The sequence below is a fragment of the Pipistrellus hanaki genome (genome assembly GCF_964339955.1).
Source record: "Pipistrellus hanaki genome assembly, chromosome: 14".
Taxonomy (NCBI): Eukaryota; Metazoa; Chordata; class Mammalia; order Chiroptera; family Vespertilionidae; genus Pipistrellus; species Pipistrellus hanaki.
In genome coordinates this window covers 8,406,264-8,423,978 of record NC_140516.1, presented here as the reverse complement: position 1 = coordinate 8,423,978, position 17,715 = coordinate 8,406,264, and the positions used below count along the sequence as shown (strand labels likewise).

Sequence of the window (17,715 nt, the reverse complement as noted above, 5' to 3'; positions counted from 1 at the left end):
CCCTCGCGCGCGCGCTCGCCGCCCCCTCCCGGCGTCCCCTCCCCCGCCCGCCGCTCCACCCCGCCCGCCGCCCGCCTCTCGGGGGGAGGGGCGTGGGGGCAGGGAGCCGCTTTGCATGCGGCCGCCGCGGCCGCTGCCTGCGCCGAGCCCGCCGCCGCCGCCGGAGCCCGTGCCCGCGCCCGGCCGGCGCGGCCCCATCCATGCCCCTGGCGCGGCCCTCGGGGGGGCGAAGGTGAGGACCGGCTCCTAGGATGAGTGAAGGCGCGGCCGCCGCTGCCTCGCCACCGGGAGCCGCTTCGGCAGCCGCCGCCTCGGCCGAGGAGGGCACCGCGGCGGCTGCGGCGGCGGCGGCGGCGGGCGGGGGCCCGGACGGCGGCGGCGGCGGCGAAGGGGCGGCCGAGCCCCCCCGGGAGCTACGCTGCAGCGACTGCTTCGTGTGGAACCGGCAGCAGACGTGGCTGTGCGCGGTGCCCCTGCTCATCGGCTTCGTCGGCCTCGGGCTCAGCCTGATGCTCCTCAAATGGATCGTGGTGGGCTCCGTCAAGGAGTACGTGCCCACCGACCTGGTGGGCTCCAAGGGCATGGGCCAGGACCCCTTCTTCCTCTCCAAGCCCAGCTCCTTCCCTAAGGCCATGGAGACCACCACCGCGACCACCACCTCCGCCGCGCCCCCCGCCACCCCCGCCTCCGCCGGCGGCGCCGCCTCCTCCAGGACGCCCAACCGGAGCAGCACCCGCCTGACCACCGTCACGCGGGCGCCCACCCGCTTCCCCGGGCACCCCCGGGTGCCCATCCGCGCCAGCCCGCGCTCCACCACGGCGCGGGGCTCCGCGGCCCCCTCGACGGTCCCGGCCGCCACGGCCCCTTTCTTCAGTAGCAGCGCGCCCGGCTCCCGGCCCCAGGGCCCAGGGGCCCCCAGCACCCAGGCCGTGCCCTCCTGGCCCACTGCGGCATTCGCTACCTCCTCCTACCTTCACGACTCCACTCCCGCCTGGACCCTGTCTCCCTTCCAGGATGCTGTGGCCGCCTCCTCCTCCTCCTCCCCCACCGCCACCACCACCACCACCGCGTCTTCCTCCTCCTCCACCACCACCACCACCTCCGCGCCGGAGACCAGCACCAGCCCCCCCAAATTTCGTAAGTAGACCCTGTGCTTGAACTCTGATCCCCGGCTGAGTTTCCTCTTTCCTCCAGCTGCTGTCGTTCCCCCTTGCTGCCTGTCATCAGAACACCCCCTCTCCCTCCCCCACCCATCACCCCATTCCGGGTTTGGAGCACTTTGCGTGATGATGGATAGTTAATACCGGCCACCGGGGAGGAAAGGGCGCCTGCCTGTGTGGGGTGCCTGTGTGGGGTGGGGGCGGTGGGAAGCGGGAGGAGATGGCCAAGCTCCAGGGCCCTGCTCCACTGGGTCCCAAATGGGAGCACACCTAACTCCCTCCCAAGGGTTAACGCTGGAGCGCAGCCCCCTCACTGCAGACCTGCTGGCCGGCTCAGGCTGGGGATCTGGCTGCTTTGAAGAGCCGGGGAGGAAGCGGGGAAGGAGGGTGGGAGGGCCTTCCCAAAGGCAGTAAGCCCTTCCCCTGCCTTCAGGAAGGAGAGAAGAGCCAGTGCCAGCTGACCAGCACGAACCACCCGGGGAAGTTAGGTCCCTGTGGGGCGGGGGAGGGCGTGGGCTGCTGATTTGATGGGGATGTTGGCGAGGAGAAGCCAGAGACACTTAGAGCGGCCCCGACCCGGCTGGGATCAGGAAGGGTTAATTTGAAGCTATTGGGGGAGGTAGGAAAAGGGGGCGGTTCTCAGCAAAGGGCTAAACTGCCTCCCCCTCCCTTACCGCTCACCCCCCCCCCCATCCAGCCTGCCCATGGCCAGTCCTAGTGTGGAGATGGATTCTGTGGCCGCGGAGAGTGAGTGGACTGGGGGGAAATGTGAAGTGAGCCCGAAGAGCTGCCGCCTCTAGGGTCCTGACAAGGAGGAGTGCTCTCAGCTCTGCCCAGCATTTGCTTTTCTTCCTTATCCCAAAGGTGGGGCTAGAACCTCCTCTCCCCGCCCTCTGTGCCTGAAAATATATAGGTGGAGTGGGACAGGGCTCTGGGCGTTCAAGGATGACACCCTCCAGCCCTTTCCAAACAGGTCACACTGGCAATGTAGCATCTCCAACCTCTGCTCCTTGCCGCCAGAATTGGCCGGTTTGCCCAAAGCGTGCTAGCTTTCCATGTGTCCCTGTAGGAGGTGTGTGTTTCTCTGTGTCTGTATGAAGGTTGTCTATGACTGATGGACACCCCATCCCTGGTCCCCACCTTGTTCTCAGAGCAAGGAAATCTTAGGGAGCTCCTTCATCTGGCTATTGATCAGGATCTGGGAACAGTTAGTACAACCTGTGAAGGTTATTTAGGACAAACTCCCAGTCTGCCCGTTAGGTTCTGTGCCAGGCTGTTCTCCCGAAATTGCCGGGTGTGCTGTCTTCGTGGTGTATTTGGGTTTTGAGCCTCAGCATCTGGGGGAAGGCAGAGTGCTCCTCAGGAGCTCTCTAATAGGAATGCCTGGGGTGGTATCAGTCATCCGGCAATTTCTCATTTCCCTAAGCTCATTTCCCTGAGCTGTGGTCGTTCTTACTGTGGGTGTTAATCCTTGAAAACTTTCTTTTTTTTCTTTTTTAATTTAGGAGTTAGTGTATTTGTAAGTAAAAAAAGAGAGAAATTCCCTATGCCATTCCTTATTCTCCTTTGGGAAAAAAAATAGGCTAGAAGATCAGCTGGGAGACAGGGAGAAGAGGCAGAGGAGGGAATCTGCCACAAACCAGAATGGCAGGCGAACCAGCAACTTGCCACTTCTCTTTCCTTCAGCTGAGGCAGTCATTGCTGGGAACGCGTTTTCTCAGGAGGTGTTCAGAGGCTGCTCTCAGCACAGCTAGCCTGAGTTTTGGGAAGGAATAAAGGATGTGCGAGTGTATGTGTGAACATTTGCAGTGGGTTGAAAATATATGTGTCTATTCTGAAAATCCCAGATTTTTAAAAATCTTTTCTTTTGATACAGTGGATAGGAATAATGAAGTATGGTGTACTTCTCCATCTCCTGTGTGGGGAGGGGGTGTGTGTGTGGGGGGAGCATGCACACAGGGGAGGAGGGGGGTAGAATGGGGAGGTGTTTCATGTTCTTTTTCAATTGGTTTCCTGGTGATTCGTTCGGAGTATTTTTTTTTTTTAAGCCCAAGGTAATTATTTCTATCCCTCCATACTCCTTTCCTGCATTCTGTAGGAGAGGATGGCAGACTGTTTAATAAGTAATGATAATTGGCAGGGCTCTCAGCCCCCAGGAAAAAGGGGAGGGATCTGTTCATGGTGTCAGTGTTCCCATAGACATATAAGCAGTATTTGTTTTATGCGTTATCTGAAGTCCAGGTCTTTTTCTTTTTTTAAACCTTTAGTCAGAAGTCAAATTAAGGGGTAACATGCAAGAATGCAAATCCAAATCCAGCAGACACTGACCTGGTTTGTATATATCAACAAGGGACATTTTAATGAAAGGAAGATTATGTGGTTTCCATAAAAGATAAGTTTAAATACATAGGTTGTATGGTAATATAAAGAAAAAGTATAGTTTAATTATTTTTTGGTCCAAGATTGCTGCATGATTAACTCACTGAAATGGAGATTTCATTGGAGGGATTTCACCATTGCTTCTGTGGGCTGAAGAATGGCCTATCTGGCATTTACATTTTTCACTTGTTTTGATTATGTTACTGAAGTTCCCAGGAGGGAAATTCCTCTTTGGCCTAGCTCCTAATGCAGGGTCAGTGGGCTTTTTTCTTCCCTTTTGTCTCTTTCTTTCTTTCTTTCTTTCTTTCTTTCTTTCTTTCTTTCTTTCTTCTTTCTTTCTTTCTTTCTTTCTTTCTTTCTTTCTTTCTTTCTTTCTTTCTTTCTTTTCTTTCTTTCTTTGAAATGAAAGCCATAGACTGGATTATAGCACCTATGGACAGCAAAGGATGATGCTCTGCTTTTTTTTTTTTTTTTACACTAACCAATTCTTAATGGCCTGGGTCTTTGCTCTTGACTTGACCACCTCGAGGCCTATAGAATGGATGTCTTTTTGTTCATGTTAGGTCAGTCAGGAGGACTCTGCATAAAGGCAGCACAGCTCTCAGGAGTAGAAGAAGCTGGCTCACTCTAGAATAAACTTGCTGGTGGATAAGAGGGTTTTTGCTAGCAGAAGCTGTTTTGCTGTGTGGAAGGCCCAGTTTAGAACTTGTTTCTAATGTTCTGAAGGATCAGAGGTAAGGAGATGTTGAACCTGAAAGGCAGAGGGAGAAGAAGGGTTTGGAAATCCACTCCTCTCATCTTCCCACCTTTAGACCAGGAGCTGAACCAAAACTTCCTCTGCTGCTGGGACCCCTTGGGTTCCCAGTTAGTTGCCCAGGATTTGCCTTTCCTTCAGACGTTTTAGAAAGAAGCATCGTAAACATATTGTCACTAGTAGATTATTTTACCAAACGCAACTTTGAAGCATTTTGCATCTGAAAGTTTAGATTAGTTTACAATTTTTTTTTTCAAGCCAAGGAGAGATCCACTTCAGACAGTAGAGAAACAATGATTTTGATGTCACATTGGGTTGTGTTTTCAGACTTGAAATATCTATGTAGAATGTTGTCTGTGCAAACGTGAGTTGTTATTTTACTCAGCGAAATACACTAATAGGAGAAAGATCAGGGTCATTGACGAAATTCACCTACAAAAGACAAAGAGCCGGTGTTAATGGGTGATGCTTTGGGAAGGTACATAGTTAATTCCAACGAGGACGATGGATCACAAATCTTGAATGGTGTACCTAGTGCAGAAATGGATATAAGATATATCATTGATGTTTAAACCTGATATTGAGATAATCTTAATATATAACCAAGTCTGTTTAAATAAAACTTTACCTCAACGTGTTTGGTAATGTTGAAGAGAGCTGTAGACAACATGCACTGCTTTCCTCCCTCTTCCTTTTGAACATGTCTGGTCTTTCAATAAGAGTATTCTTGGTTGCTTTTATAAGCAGCCTGAGATATAATTTGTTTTAATAAACGCACTCTAATACATCGTCTTCTGTCTACGTGAATTGGGCCCTCGAAGGAATTTCAACACAGAAGGTACTGACCCCAATCATGCGTGGTAGCCAGAGTGAGAGGATTCGGAGCTCCAGATCAATATTTCTTATGGAATCCAATTGAGAGCTTTTTATGAGCACATGCTGCAACCCGAGTATGTTTTGATTTCCTTTGGCCTTAATACAGGATTATGAGACTTCTCTGCTTTAATCAATCGTACTGTACATTGTTCTCTTTAGACACTTAGGTTGTACTTTATGGTCCAAACGGAAGGAAAAGGGGTGTGGCGGGGACAGAACTGACAAGGCTGTTTTAGTTTGATCTCAGTGCCTTATGGCTGTGGCTTAAGCCTCCCTTTTCGGTCCTCCTGGCTGAGGGAAGGGGTTGGCAGTGCTCTTTCTGAGAGTCCTCTCTGCAGGTCTGATGTGGGCGTCCACTCACCTTTGTGTTTCCCTGCTCGCCTTTTTCAATGCTCGAGGTTAACCATAAACTTTCAGAAAGAAAGAGAAACAAGCACAGGAACAAACATAGCCGGTTTGTGGCAACCTCTCTCTGATACAGAAGAAAACAATGTTTCTAAATCCAGGCTGTACCATAAGCACGCCCTGCGCCCTGCAGAGTTTGAACCCAGGCCATCCTGGGTGGGCTGGTGTGTAGAGGAACAAGGTCTCTCTTCCCTCTGGAATGCTCGCCTCTCCCACCCCTGCCTCCCCTCCATGCCGCAGTGGGGAGAGGCTGCTTTTCCTTTTGCTTATTTTGTAGAAGGTCTTTCCTCTTCCCCGCTCAGATCCAGTGCCAAACGCATCTCAATTTTCTATCTGGGATGTGGAAAATGGAACATGAAAGTTGGCCCTGAAATGTACAAGAGCAAGGGAAGAGCCATAAATCTCAGTCTGCAAAATGCATTTGAATTGCTTATGAATAGGGCTGAAATTCATTCTTCTCCCTCTGAATGTGTTTTTATCTGCAGACTCTTGTGTTTGGTGAGGCACAGGGCCCAGCGCGGGGACTGTGTTGACAAATTCCACTGAGATGTTGCGAGGTCCCAGGGGTTTTGCTTGTCTGCAGGTGGGAAGGCTTCCTCTCGAGCATGTATGTGGTGGAGGCAGGAGGGAGGCGTGGACTCAGTGTAAGCCTCTGTAATGCCCGGATGAAAACATACCTGAGCAGGTGCTTCCCCTTCGCACAGTGACCACTGGGAGTCTCAGGACTTGGCTTGGCTGTCCCTGCTCGCCTGGGTCTCCCTGCCTGCACCCCTGCCTCCCAGCCTTGCCGGGCATTGCATCAGGACTGAAAGGTCCTCACAGACTTCTCAGTGGTTTTAAAAATCAATCCTTTCTGTAAGATGTGTTAGAGTGTGTGTCAGTGGATGTGGAAAGTTAGGAAAAATTGTTTTTCTACCCATGTAGGCAGTTGAAATTTTTAATGGTCCTAAGTGCCTTATTTTTAAACTTTTTAACTTTTTTTTAAGGGTTTCCGAAGAGTTGGTGGAAGACTAATGGCCATTTATTATCCCACATAGATCAGTATAACAGTCATACCAATGTGCCAGCACTTATAGCCACAAAAATAATTGTACAATTCAACAGAAGCTACTATATCCTTTCATATAATTTATTTATTTATATATTTTTTACTCATGATTCATGTAAATGTCATCATTTACATTTTATTTTATTATTTTTTAATTTTTATTTTTTTATTGTTTGAAGCATTACAAATAGTAATACATATGTCTCCTTTTTTCCCCCTTGACCTTTCCCCAGCCTCCCCTAACCCCCCACCCAGCATATGCCTTCACCTGCCCCTCACCCTCTCCCCCTCCCCTCGCCACCCAGTGTCGTGTATCCATTGGTTATGTCCATATGCATGCATACAAATCCTTTGGTTGATCTCTTACAGCCCCCTCCTCAACCTCCCCTTTCTTCCCACCACAGTTTGACAGTCTGTTCAATGGTTCTTTATCTCTATAATTATAATGTTTTCATAATACATGTCATTTTTTTATTTTTTTATTTATAATGAACATTTAATATCAGTTTAGGACATTGAAATGCTGGTAGTTAATTGGTTACTTTAAAACTCTATAAAAGATCTATAAAAGTAATGGTTTAAAAAGCAAAAAATTAAAATAAAATGTGTCCAGTGTTCATTCTTCCCACCTTGATGTAGGGACAGGCTTTTCCTTTCCTTCTTAACTTTATTTTATTGTTGACATTATTACACGTGTCCCCAGCTCCTCCCCTTTGCCCACTCCATCCGGCCCCGCCCCCCTCCCTCTGGCCATCACCACACTGCTGTCTGTCTGTGGGTTCTATGGGCAAGGCTTTTTCTTGAGTGTGGATCTATTTGATCCTAACATCTTTCCAATTTTTTCTGTTTTTTCATAAATGATACCTTGAATTACCTGTTTCTTCTTTAAAGATACTTGTGAAGGCATCTGTACCCAGATTCCCCATGGACACTACAATATGCGCCTGCCCTGGAATCTTTTCCAGTTTTCTTTCCCACATAACTCAAAATAATTTTCTTCTATTTTTTTTTAACACAACTCACCATTAGGAATTTCTTCAAAGCATTCAACTGCATTTTAATAGAAACTACAGTTCTTTTTCATTCCCACCATCCTATATCACCAGCTGACATATCATACGGTCATGATGGATCACATTTTCCATACGCAACCTACTACAGCAGGCACTTTCTCAAATGACCGTCCCTCAGTCAGTTGCTGTTTGGCAACTCCTCAGTGAGATGAACATGGTGGAGGTCATGGTCACCAGGCTAAGCTCAAGGAAGCCTGCCCAGTTGTGCAACCACCTGCTGGGCTGTGAGCTCACCAGCACTCAGCTGGGGTAACAAACCCACTTATGCCACTTGTAATCATGTCATGTAGTTTAGTCATGACCGTATCTTTTAGAGACTTCCCTGGGAGGCTGACAGAGATTTGTACGTATATGTTAGGAACAAGCACAAAACCTGCAGCCTTGAATCCTGTGATGGCTATGCAACCTCAGAGAACCTTAATCTCTGCGAACTCTCACCGCTCTCCTGGGACAGTAAGGGTGATGGTAATAACCTGCCCCTTATGCCACTTTTAAAAGAGCTTGTGAACTGCAAACCCCTCTCCTGTTTTAATGCCGAGAGAAATGGGAAGTGGACAGGCTACACATTTTTGCCCACGAACCCTCCCAACATTGATGTCAGTTGAAATATTGGAGCTAGTTCGCTACCGAGCTTGAAGGATCTTTCATCAGGATGAGCGATGATGGTTCTCGTGCCCTCGGACCTCCTCTGAGCTCCTGGCTGGTACAGGCACACGCAGGAGAATGTGGTGTGGGAATCGACCTCTTCCTGGGAGTTTACTCACAAACTACCCACCGTTTCTCATCCTTTGCTTGGTAGATGTTTTTTAAAGCCTATTTTGGACAAATGCTTATCAAAGAGATGAACTGAAAATTTGGGGAAGTGAGTGAGATTGCTGTATTAACTGGAAATCTGAAATCCATTCGGGTCTGAAAATTCTTGATAAAAGAAAGAATTCCTCAGGGACCCGTTCTGTTCCTTTCCCACGCTGTCGTAATGCCATTGAGCTTTGGAGTTTGGAGAGAACTTGAGTAAAAACAGGCAGTTCTGCATTGTATTCTGTTCCCCTCTTAATTTAGGAGTTACTATGGTTTAGGTGTTAGAGGCTCAATCGCTTGCATTCATCTAAGAGCCTTTTAGAGGTATGGCTTTGCACCTTGAGGAACTTCAATACTGACATTTTGCAACGATCTTGCTTCATGTCTGTGTTGCTTGGAGACTGCATCCTGAATTATATCTCAAAGTATCACTTTTCTGTTATGTCTTTACTTTTCAAGACACGGTGGAGATTGTACATAAATCATAGATTGCTATGCCCAGGCATAAACCAAGGCCAGTCAGAAACAAGCCTTCAAGGAAATTCAGAATTAAGTTTAATAATGGAAGGTGAACAGCTACCAATGATACGATTTTGTCTTTGAGGTCTTTCCTGGATGCAGTAAAGGCTGTAAGAGCATATTTTAGAAAATAAAGATCATCTGAATCCATGCAACTACTTTAGCATTAATACATTACATCCAGGGTCATGAGAATAGAATTTTTATGCCAAATGTTTGATAGAAGTTCCTGAACATATCAGTTACCTCCTAAGACACACTTCCCATGACCACGTGTGACCCTCGGCACGATCTTCCTAGGGATTGCCAGGGAGTTAGAAGTTCACTAAGAGAAAAACCAAACCCTCCTCATCACAGTCTGGTTCTGTGGATATCTGTGTCTTGGGTTTTTATTTTAGAAGTTTTGGAAGGATTCCTTCTTCACAGAGTTGCAGACTTGGAAGGGGCCTGAGAATGTAGGTGATAATAGAACTAGAGCTGTCATTTGTGGAGCTTTCCCATGTGCCCGGAGGACCAGCCTGTGTATCCTTTGTTGTATTATATTTATTTATTGAAATCAGGGCCCAAAGACAGTCACCAAGGCCTGCAGCATAGGTCTGATGATCTGTCTGTCATGCAGGGAATTGAGCTGGGCTTAGATTGGCTTTATATTTGCTTAGGACAGTAGTCAGCAAACTCATTAGTTAATGGAGCCAAATATCAACAGTACAATGATTAAAATTTCTTTTGAGACCCACATTTTTAAAATTTAAACTTCTTTTAATGCCACTTCCTCAAAATATACTCACCCAGGCCATGGTATTTTGTGGAAGAGCCATACTCAAGGGGCCAAAGAGCTGCATGTGGCTCGGGAGCCGCAGTTTGCTGATGATGGGCTTAGGACATGCTCAAGTGGCATGGTCAGAAGGATCGGTAAGATCAGAACATCATTTTACAGGTAATCTCTCCCACCGCAAATCCCAACCCATTGATAAGTATGGCCATATCAGTGCACATTGCCTCTTTCAAGCCCGTAGCTCATTGACTATGGCATATGCCACCGTAAACTCCATAAATGGTACATCTGCTATGTGCCTTTTTTTTTTCTGTGGTAAATGGGAGCCAGTTTAACCAGAGAAATGGCCCTAATTTTTAATCCACAGAGAAATTTAGAGGCTGTTTGAACAAAAGATAAAGAATGGTCCTCTTCACTTCTACTCCTTGATCTCCTTAACTGCTTCCTCCTATGGCTGGTTGCACGTGATTCAATAGGAGAATGACAGAAAACAGTTTCAGACTTCCTCTGCTTCCTAAAATCTAGCCAACATTGTCCTTGCCACCCATTCCACATTTGCTTTGATCATAGGAGTTACTGCCTCATGTGCTGAGGTTGGCCAATGATGTGTGGGAACAGGTGGCCCTAAATACCAGTCTTACTGAATAAGTGTAGGGTGCTACACCACAGGCAGTGTCTGCTGCAGAGTGCCGACTTCCTCCTGGCACCACGTACAAGGTGCCCGTCTTGGACTAGCCAGCAGTCCTAAGAAGAGGAATATTGGTGAGACCCTGATGATCTACCAAGGATACTACCACAGATTGACCCGATCTTTGCTTATTTGTTTGACATTTCTGTGCAGCAAAGATCATGAAGAAAATACTTTCTTGGTTAAGGTGAAAGATAATTGGTTTTTCTACTTTTTGGAAATTCATACATAGAAAACAGAAATGAGTCAGGTGCCAAGATTGTGTTATATACCTTGGAGTAGCCACACTGAAGGATTGGAATGCTGGGATGTCAGGAAGCCTGCATTGTCAAAACACCACAGACTGTGCATGAATCCTGTGCACTAAGGATGACAGCTGTGCTCATAAAGAAGAGGGGAAATGAGATTGTGTACCCACCTTTATTGTTAAACAAAATTTTTTTTTGGCATGATGGCAAAATCTGGAAACTCTAGGAATAAAATGATGAAAATGGGGTGCAGGAATGCTTACGAAAACTATCTTGACTGAATTTCGTTCAACTGACTTTTGAGTATGAGAATATTTCTCTGTTAAAAATATGGTAAATGTTCACTTCATGCTGAGTCGCCACCTTGGTAGGGTTTTTGCCTTCACCAAATAAAAGGTATGTTTACCTAGTATTACATGTTTTATTAGTTCCCAAACCTGTTTATGCCAGTTGTTGTATTTAAATAGTATGCAAACCAATGAATTAGTTGTTGTTTCTATTAGAACTACTAAATTGATTACTTTTGATATACTTCATAAAGATAAGTCACTTAAAAACTTGTTGAAGAAGTTTAAAAGAGAATATTTTTATATGTTCATAAAAAATATTTGCACTTGGATTGTTTCACATGTGGCTTCACATTCTAATTCCACAATAAATACACTGAAATGGAAAAATTGCTGTATACATTTTGGGTAAATTACAAGAAGGAGAAAAACAGTTACTCAGAAAAACCTTGAATTCTTTTTTTAAAATTAAATAATATTTATTGTTCAAATTATAACAATTGTTCTTCTCCCCCCCCTCCCATAGCTCCCCTCCACCCAGTTCCCACTCCACCCACTTACCTCCCACACACTGTCCTCATCCATAGGTATACAATTTTTGTCCAGTCTCTTCCCGCACCCCCACACCCCTTTCCCCCCAAGAATTGTTGGTCTACTTCTTTTCCATGCCCCTGATTCTATTATATTCACCAATTCATCAGATTTTGTATTCACTTGATTTTTAGATTCACTCGTTGATAGACATGTATTTGTTGTTCATAGTTTTTATCTTTACCTTTTTCTTCTTCTTCTTCTTAAAGAATATCTTTCAGCTTTTCATATAATACTAGTTTGGTGGTGATGAACTCCTTTAGCTTTTTCTTATTTGTGAAGCTCTTTATCTAACCTTCAATTCTGAATGAAAGCTTTGCTGGGTAATCTTGATTGTAGGTTCTTGCTCTTCATCACTTTGAATATTTCTTGCCACTCCCATCTGCCCTGCATAGTTCCTTTTGAGAAATCAGCTGACAGTCATATGGGTGCTCCCTGTAGGTAACTACCGTATTTTCCGGCGTATAAGACGACCCCCTAATTTTACAGTTAAAACATAGGTTTAGGCCTATATTCACTGTATAAGACTACCCCCCCACTTCAAAGAAAAGACTTACTTTGCCATCAAGATCTACAGGTAATTTTTGTGCAATTTTGGTCTTTTGCCTCCGATTTTCAGTTGACTTTTTTTTCGTTTCAAAAGTCTTATACACCGGAAAATACGGTAACTGTTTTTCTCTTACTGCTTTTAGTATTCTCTATTTGTCTTTTGCTCTTGGCATTTTAATTGCAATGTGTCGTGGTGTGATCTTCTTTGGATTTCTTTTGTTTGGGGTTCTGTGTGCTTTCTGGACTTGTAAGTCTATTTCTTTCACCAGGTGGGGAAGTTTTCTGTCATTATTTCTTCAAATAGGTTTTCAGTATCTTGCTCTCTCTCTTCTTCTGGCACCCCATAATTCTGATGTTGGTACGCTTCAAGTTGTCCCAGAGGTTCCTTATACTATCTTCAAATTTTTGGGTTCTTTCTTTTTTTTTTGCTTTTCCGGTTGGGTGTTTTTTGCTTCTTTGTATTTCAAATCTTTGATTTGATTCTTGTGGTCCTTTAGTCTGCTGTTATGTCTTTGTATAATATTTTTTATTTCATTCAATGTATGTTTAATTTCTAGTTGGTTCTTTTTCATATCCTCGAGGTTCTGGCTAAATTTATTGGCCTTTTCTAAGAAATTCTTGAAAAACCTTATAACCTTGGTTTTGAACTCTATATCCAGTCATTTGCTTTCCTTCATTTCTTTCATTTGTGATCTGCATCTTTGTTTCCGCATTTTTGCTGCTTCCCTGAGTTGGTATAGTAGCTTTGTGTGGTAGGTGTCCTATTGGGCCCAGTGGCTCAGTCTCCTCAGTTACCTGAGATTAACACTTTTGGTGCACCCCTTTATGGACTGTTTGCACAGCCTTGTTGTAGTTAAGTCTTGATTGTTGTTGGTGTCACTGGGAGGAATTGACCTCCAGGCCAGCTGGCTGTGAAGATCAGCTGTGTCTATGTTGGGAGAATTTCTGTGCTGGAGACAGCCTTATGAGACAAGACTTGCAACATTGCAAAAGTCTCTGTGCTCAGCTTGGATGGGCGGAGTCTCACAGCTGAGCAGACAGTCTTGGCTTTCCGTCATCCCTGCCCTATAAGGCCCCTGGTTCTCAGTGTCCCTTGATAATTGCTGCAAGCACCTCTGAGAGAAAGCTGTCCTCGAGTTTCATCCACTGCCAGACAGTCCAGTTTCTCCACAAATGAGTCTGGGTTCCCAGAAACTCGCCTAGGACTGGAGTTCAGCATATTAGGAGTTTCCGTCTCCCTCCTGCTTTAGAAAGCCAGCTGTGCACTCAGCTGCCTGTCCTCTCTGCATGCACGTGTCTTCTTACCTTAGCCTTTTGCAGATCCTCTGAGTCTCAATGTGCTTTCATCTTTCCTTTTATTGTAGAATTTCCACTCAGCCAGCTTTCCTGTTGTTCTGGATGGTGTCCGTTTTGTCTTTTAATTGTAGTTTTGATATTGTTGTATGAGGCAGCAGTTTACTTGTTTACCTATGCTGCTATCTTGGTTTCTCCCAAGCCTTGAATTCTTTAGACAAATATTTAGCAAGCATATGTGCATTTGTATGTTTGAAATTAAAATGAAATAATACAATACATTTTACTCATATGATAGGTTAAATTTGGTTTTTACTAATTTAGGTATATTAGAAAATGTTTCTTATGTAATTATCTAAAACTCTGGGTGGAAAATTATATTAGATGCCAGTTATACTGAGCTATGTAGATTAATAGATATATTTAATATATAGTGACTGTGTTCAAAAGATGTTTACCACATTGTTAATGATGGTGATTTCTGTATTATGGAACAGGAATACTATTTAGTTTATTGTATTTTTCTCTATTTTCTAAGTGTTAATTAATATTCCTGAATTATTCTAAATAGAGATTTTTTTTAAACTTTTGAAAAAGTAAAGAATATGCTTCATGAATCAGAATGAGTTCAATTATTGGTCTTGGTTCTGTGAAGACCTTTTTTTGGTTTAAGAGTTTCTGTCTTTTTTTAAAAATAATAAATTTTAATATATATTTTTATTGATTTCAGAAAGAGGAAGGGAGAGGGAGAGATAGAAACATCGATGATGAGAATTATTGGTCGGCTGCTTACTGCATGTTCCTCCTGGTGATTGAGCCTACAACCCTGGCATGTACCTTGACATGATCTCCTGGTCCTCCTAGTTCATAGTTGATGCTTAACCACTGAGCTACACTGGCTGGGCTAAGAGTTTGTGCCCTAATCGGTGGTGTCAGTTATGAAATGCAGATCTGTAGAAATACAAACTCATTCCATTTGCTCATGGGAAATATTGAAGGCAGAATGTCCTATCCTAGGCGTTTGCTTGGACTATTAGCCTTGACCTTACAGGAATGAAGAAGATGGAAGTTTAATGAGTTACTTAATGGCTCTTCAAGTCTGCAGATGTAGGGCAGTCTTTAATAGTATTGCTACAGATGCTTATAGCCGATAGAAATCAATCACTTGTATGTATGGTAACCAATTACCTGGTCAATTTTAAGGAGCAAATGGAAGGAAAATACAGAGGCTAGTTTGTAGTGCTGGGTCTTAGAAGGGAGGGTTTAGGTCAAATAACAACAGACGGAGGGACCAATTCCAGATACTGTAAGGCTGTCACAGAATCACACGGTATTTATTCACATAATACAGTTAGGAGGGTGAACTACAGATGGGCACATTCCGTAGCCCAGTAGGAAGAGGTGATTTGTAGGACACATAGCCCTTTAATTTGGTGATAAGTTATGTTCAGTGTCTTTTAGGATAGCTCACATTGGTGAGCAAAAAGTCAGAACAAAACATGATTCTGTTTATACAATGCTTAATGGTAAAGGTCAAGATAGTGATTAACTTTGGGGAAAAGGCAGGAAGTGAAGGGAAAGAGACCCAAGATATGAGGCTGTAGGGTATTGATACTATTCTGCTGCTTGATCTGGGTGTTAATTACATGGGGGAGTTCTGTGTGTCAACACTCATTGAACTGTGTGCGGATGATTTGTGTATATTTGTCTACATCAATACAAACTTAAAAATACAAGAGAAAGATCTCAAAACATTCCTTTGGCCTTTACTTTGTGCTGCCAGGTGGTGGCCTGAGTTTATGGATTTTTTTTTTTTGTTTACAGACATTGATCATGATTCCTTTGTTCATGCCTGAAAGTCTGGGAAACAGGCCTTCTGGGTTCTCAGGAGCCCAGCTTAGGGACATGCCATGAGATGCCCTCTCTCCCTTCAGTGTCAGCCTCCCTGGGAGGGAGCATTTGAGTGCATGATACACAAGAAAGATAATTAATCATCTTCGTTTATGGTTTTATCAAGAAGACCGGAACATACGTTCCAGGAAATAATTCAGTGCCGAAGTGTGTGATTTCAACTGGAAAGTATGTTAGGCCATTTTGGGAAGCAGTGATTAGGGAGACATGGATGGATAGTTTAAAGCAGCAGTCGCCAATCTTTTGGATGGTCCATGGACCACCGATTGGTAACAGCTGGTTTAAAGGGAGAATTTATTTAGGCAGAGAAGTGAAGAATTGAGGCCGAGGGAGTAAATGGGCATTAACAAAGGTAGAAGTGGGAGCCATGATGAGTCTGTCTGATGGGCGGAGGGGGTCTCCCGTGGAAGTGGTGGGCTGCCTTGGGAGGGCGTACCTCAGCTGCTATAGGAAACCCTGGTCAGGGTTGGCACAGGAATTGGCATGGTATTTGTAGAATTTTCAGAAGGTGCAAGGCCCCTAGGATAATTTCAGAGGAGGAACAAGTAGCACATTCTAAAGATTCTCCAGGGCTGTTTTGTTCCAAATCACTTACTAAAGGTATGGTGTTTCCCATACACTGCATGCTTTTAAGTCCTGCCTTTATTCCAGGGTCTCTTCAAAGTCCTGCAAGAAACGGTAGAATCACTAAGTTTTAAAATGGTTCGTTTTTCCATAGTCACATTCAAAACAGCTCTCGCTGGAATCCAAAATAGCAGCTCTTGAATATCTAAACATTTGCAAGTCGAGGTGTGAGGAGGATAATGGGAAGAAACTCTGGATTTCACTGCTTCACCTAAATTAACCTGGGACTGCCTTCATGCATTTCAGAGGCAGGAACTGTTTTGTCCTTTGTTGGCCATGTTACCTTCTGGTTTCACCCGGGGCCTCCTTCCAGGAGCTGCTCAGCACCTTTGGGGAATCCCCTGCTGACAGCGCAGAGCCTTCGGAAGGGAGTGCACTGTGGGTTCCCTGAGTGTGCTGACCACGTGGCGAAGCAAGCCCCAATGGGTCTGTAATAAGAGGAGGCTTTCTCGGGACCTGCCAGAGAGCTCCTGCCTCACACTGAACCACATCCGCTCGTTTACGCGTGACAGCGGCTGAAAGTAGTTGTCACCCGCTTTGTTCTCCATGAAGAAGAAGCTTCAGATAGAATCCACTCCAGCCCTGCAGCCGGCTTACTGGGTGGCTCGTTGTTACCAGGCAGAGGGGCTGCACCTCTTTGCAAGCGCAGATGTTACATTGGCATTAGCAGCCCGCGGCTTCTCCCCTGCTTTTCACCGATCAGATCCTTTTCTCTGGTGTCAGTGTTTATAACAAGCCAGCTGACTCGTGCACATGTGATTTGCTTGGGATAGTTTCACTTTATCTTTATTTTTTTTTTATCGAGGGGAGGGTATCTTCCTTTAGCTGTTGGTCAGGTCTTTGTGTATGGGATCAGGAGAGATTTTTCCAAAGGAAGGACGCAGAACTGCGGGTGGGGACCTTCAGGAAGTCGGCGTTGAATCTGTCTCCCCTCCATCGTCTGGGTGTGTAAGCTTCCCTGTGTCCCTCTGGCACCACAGCGATGCTCATCTTTCATTGTGCACAGCTCTGAGTAATTTATGATAAATAATGAAAAGCTGCTTCAGACAATGCACTGCAAATGGCCGAGTGTTGTAAAGTCTAAAGAGCTCTATTACTTCTAAATGCCCAGATAACACGGAAACGTTAACCCTAAAGAAAAATGGCCCCGCGGAACGTGCTGCTTGCAGAGCACCGTTCCTCCCGCCAGCACTGCCATCGGGATTGGCTCTGAACGGCTCCTGCCAGAAAGGCAGAGCCAGGATTGTGCCTTCTGCCTGGCAGAGCTGGCTGGGAGCTGGAGCGCTTCATTTGATTAAACAGGGGGAAGGGAGAAAATTGGATTCCCCCCCCCCCCCCCCCCCCCCCACAATTTGAAATCCTTCATTAATTAAAAAAAAAAAAAGTATCAAGGATAAGGACTGTGATGCTTGGATGCAATAACTTAAATATTTTGAGCAAAATATTAAAAAGCTATTAAAGAGCAAACACTACTATGATTTTATCAGAATATACTTTATAAATACTGGACTTCTTTTTTTCTCTCCCAAATTTCACTCATATCACAACATTTGCATTCTCTCTCTGTACTCCACGTATACAAAAATGCAGACATGCCCAACATATTATACAATTCGCAACTCTAACTCCTTTGCATTCTACAGTGTGCAAGTGCAGTCCTTAAGGGTTCCTCACAGTGAATATGTGTTCTCCTCCTGGCTGCCACACAATCGCTGCATATCTAAGTGGCAGTGTTTG

The 17,715-nt window shown here is 45.1% G+C and overlaps 1 protein-coding gene across 6 annotated transcripts in view; it reads left to right on the top strand.

The window, feature by feature from the left end:
- Positions 1–245: 245 nt before the first annotated feature.
- The window catches only part of NRG3 (neuregulin 3), a 972,177-nt gene continuing 954,707 nt past the window's right edge, over positions 246–17,715 (top strand). For all 6 annotated transcript variants that reach the window (XM_084904767.1, XM_084904764.1, XM_084904766.1 and 3 more), the window contains exon 1: positions 246–1,137. In XM_084904767.1, coding sequence (XP_084760893.1) covers positions 252–1,137 — 886 coding nt within the window. In that variant the 5' untranslated portion in view covers positions 246–251. The remainder of the gene's footprint in view (positions 1,138–17,715) is intronic.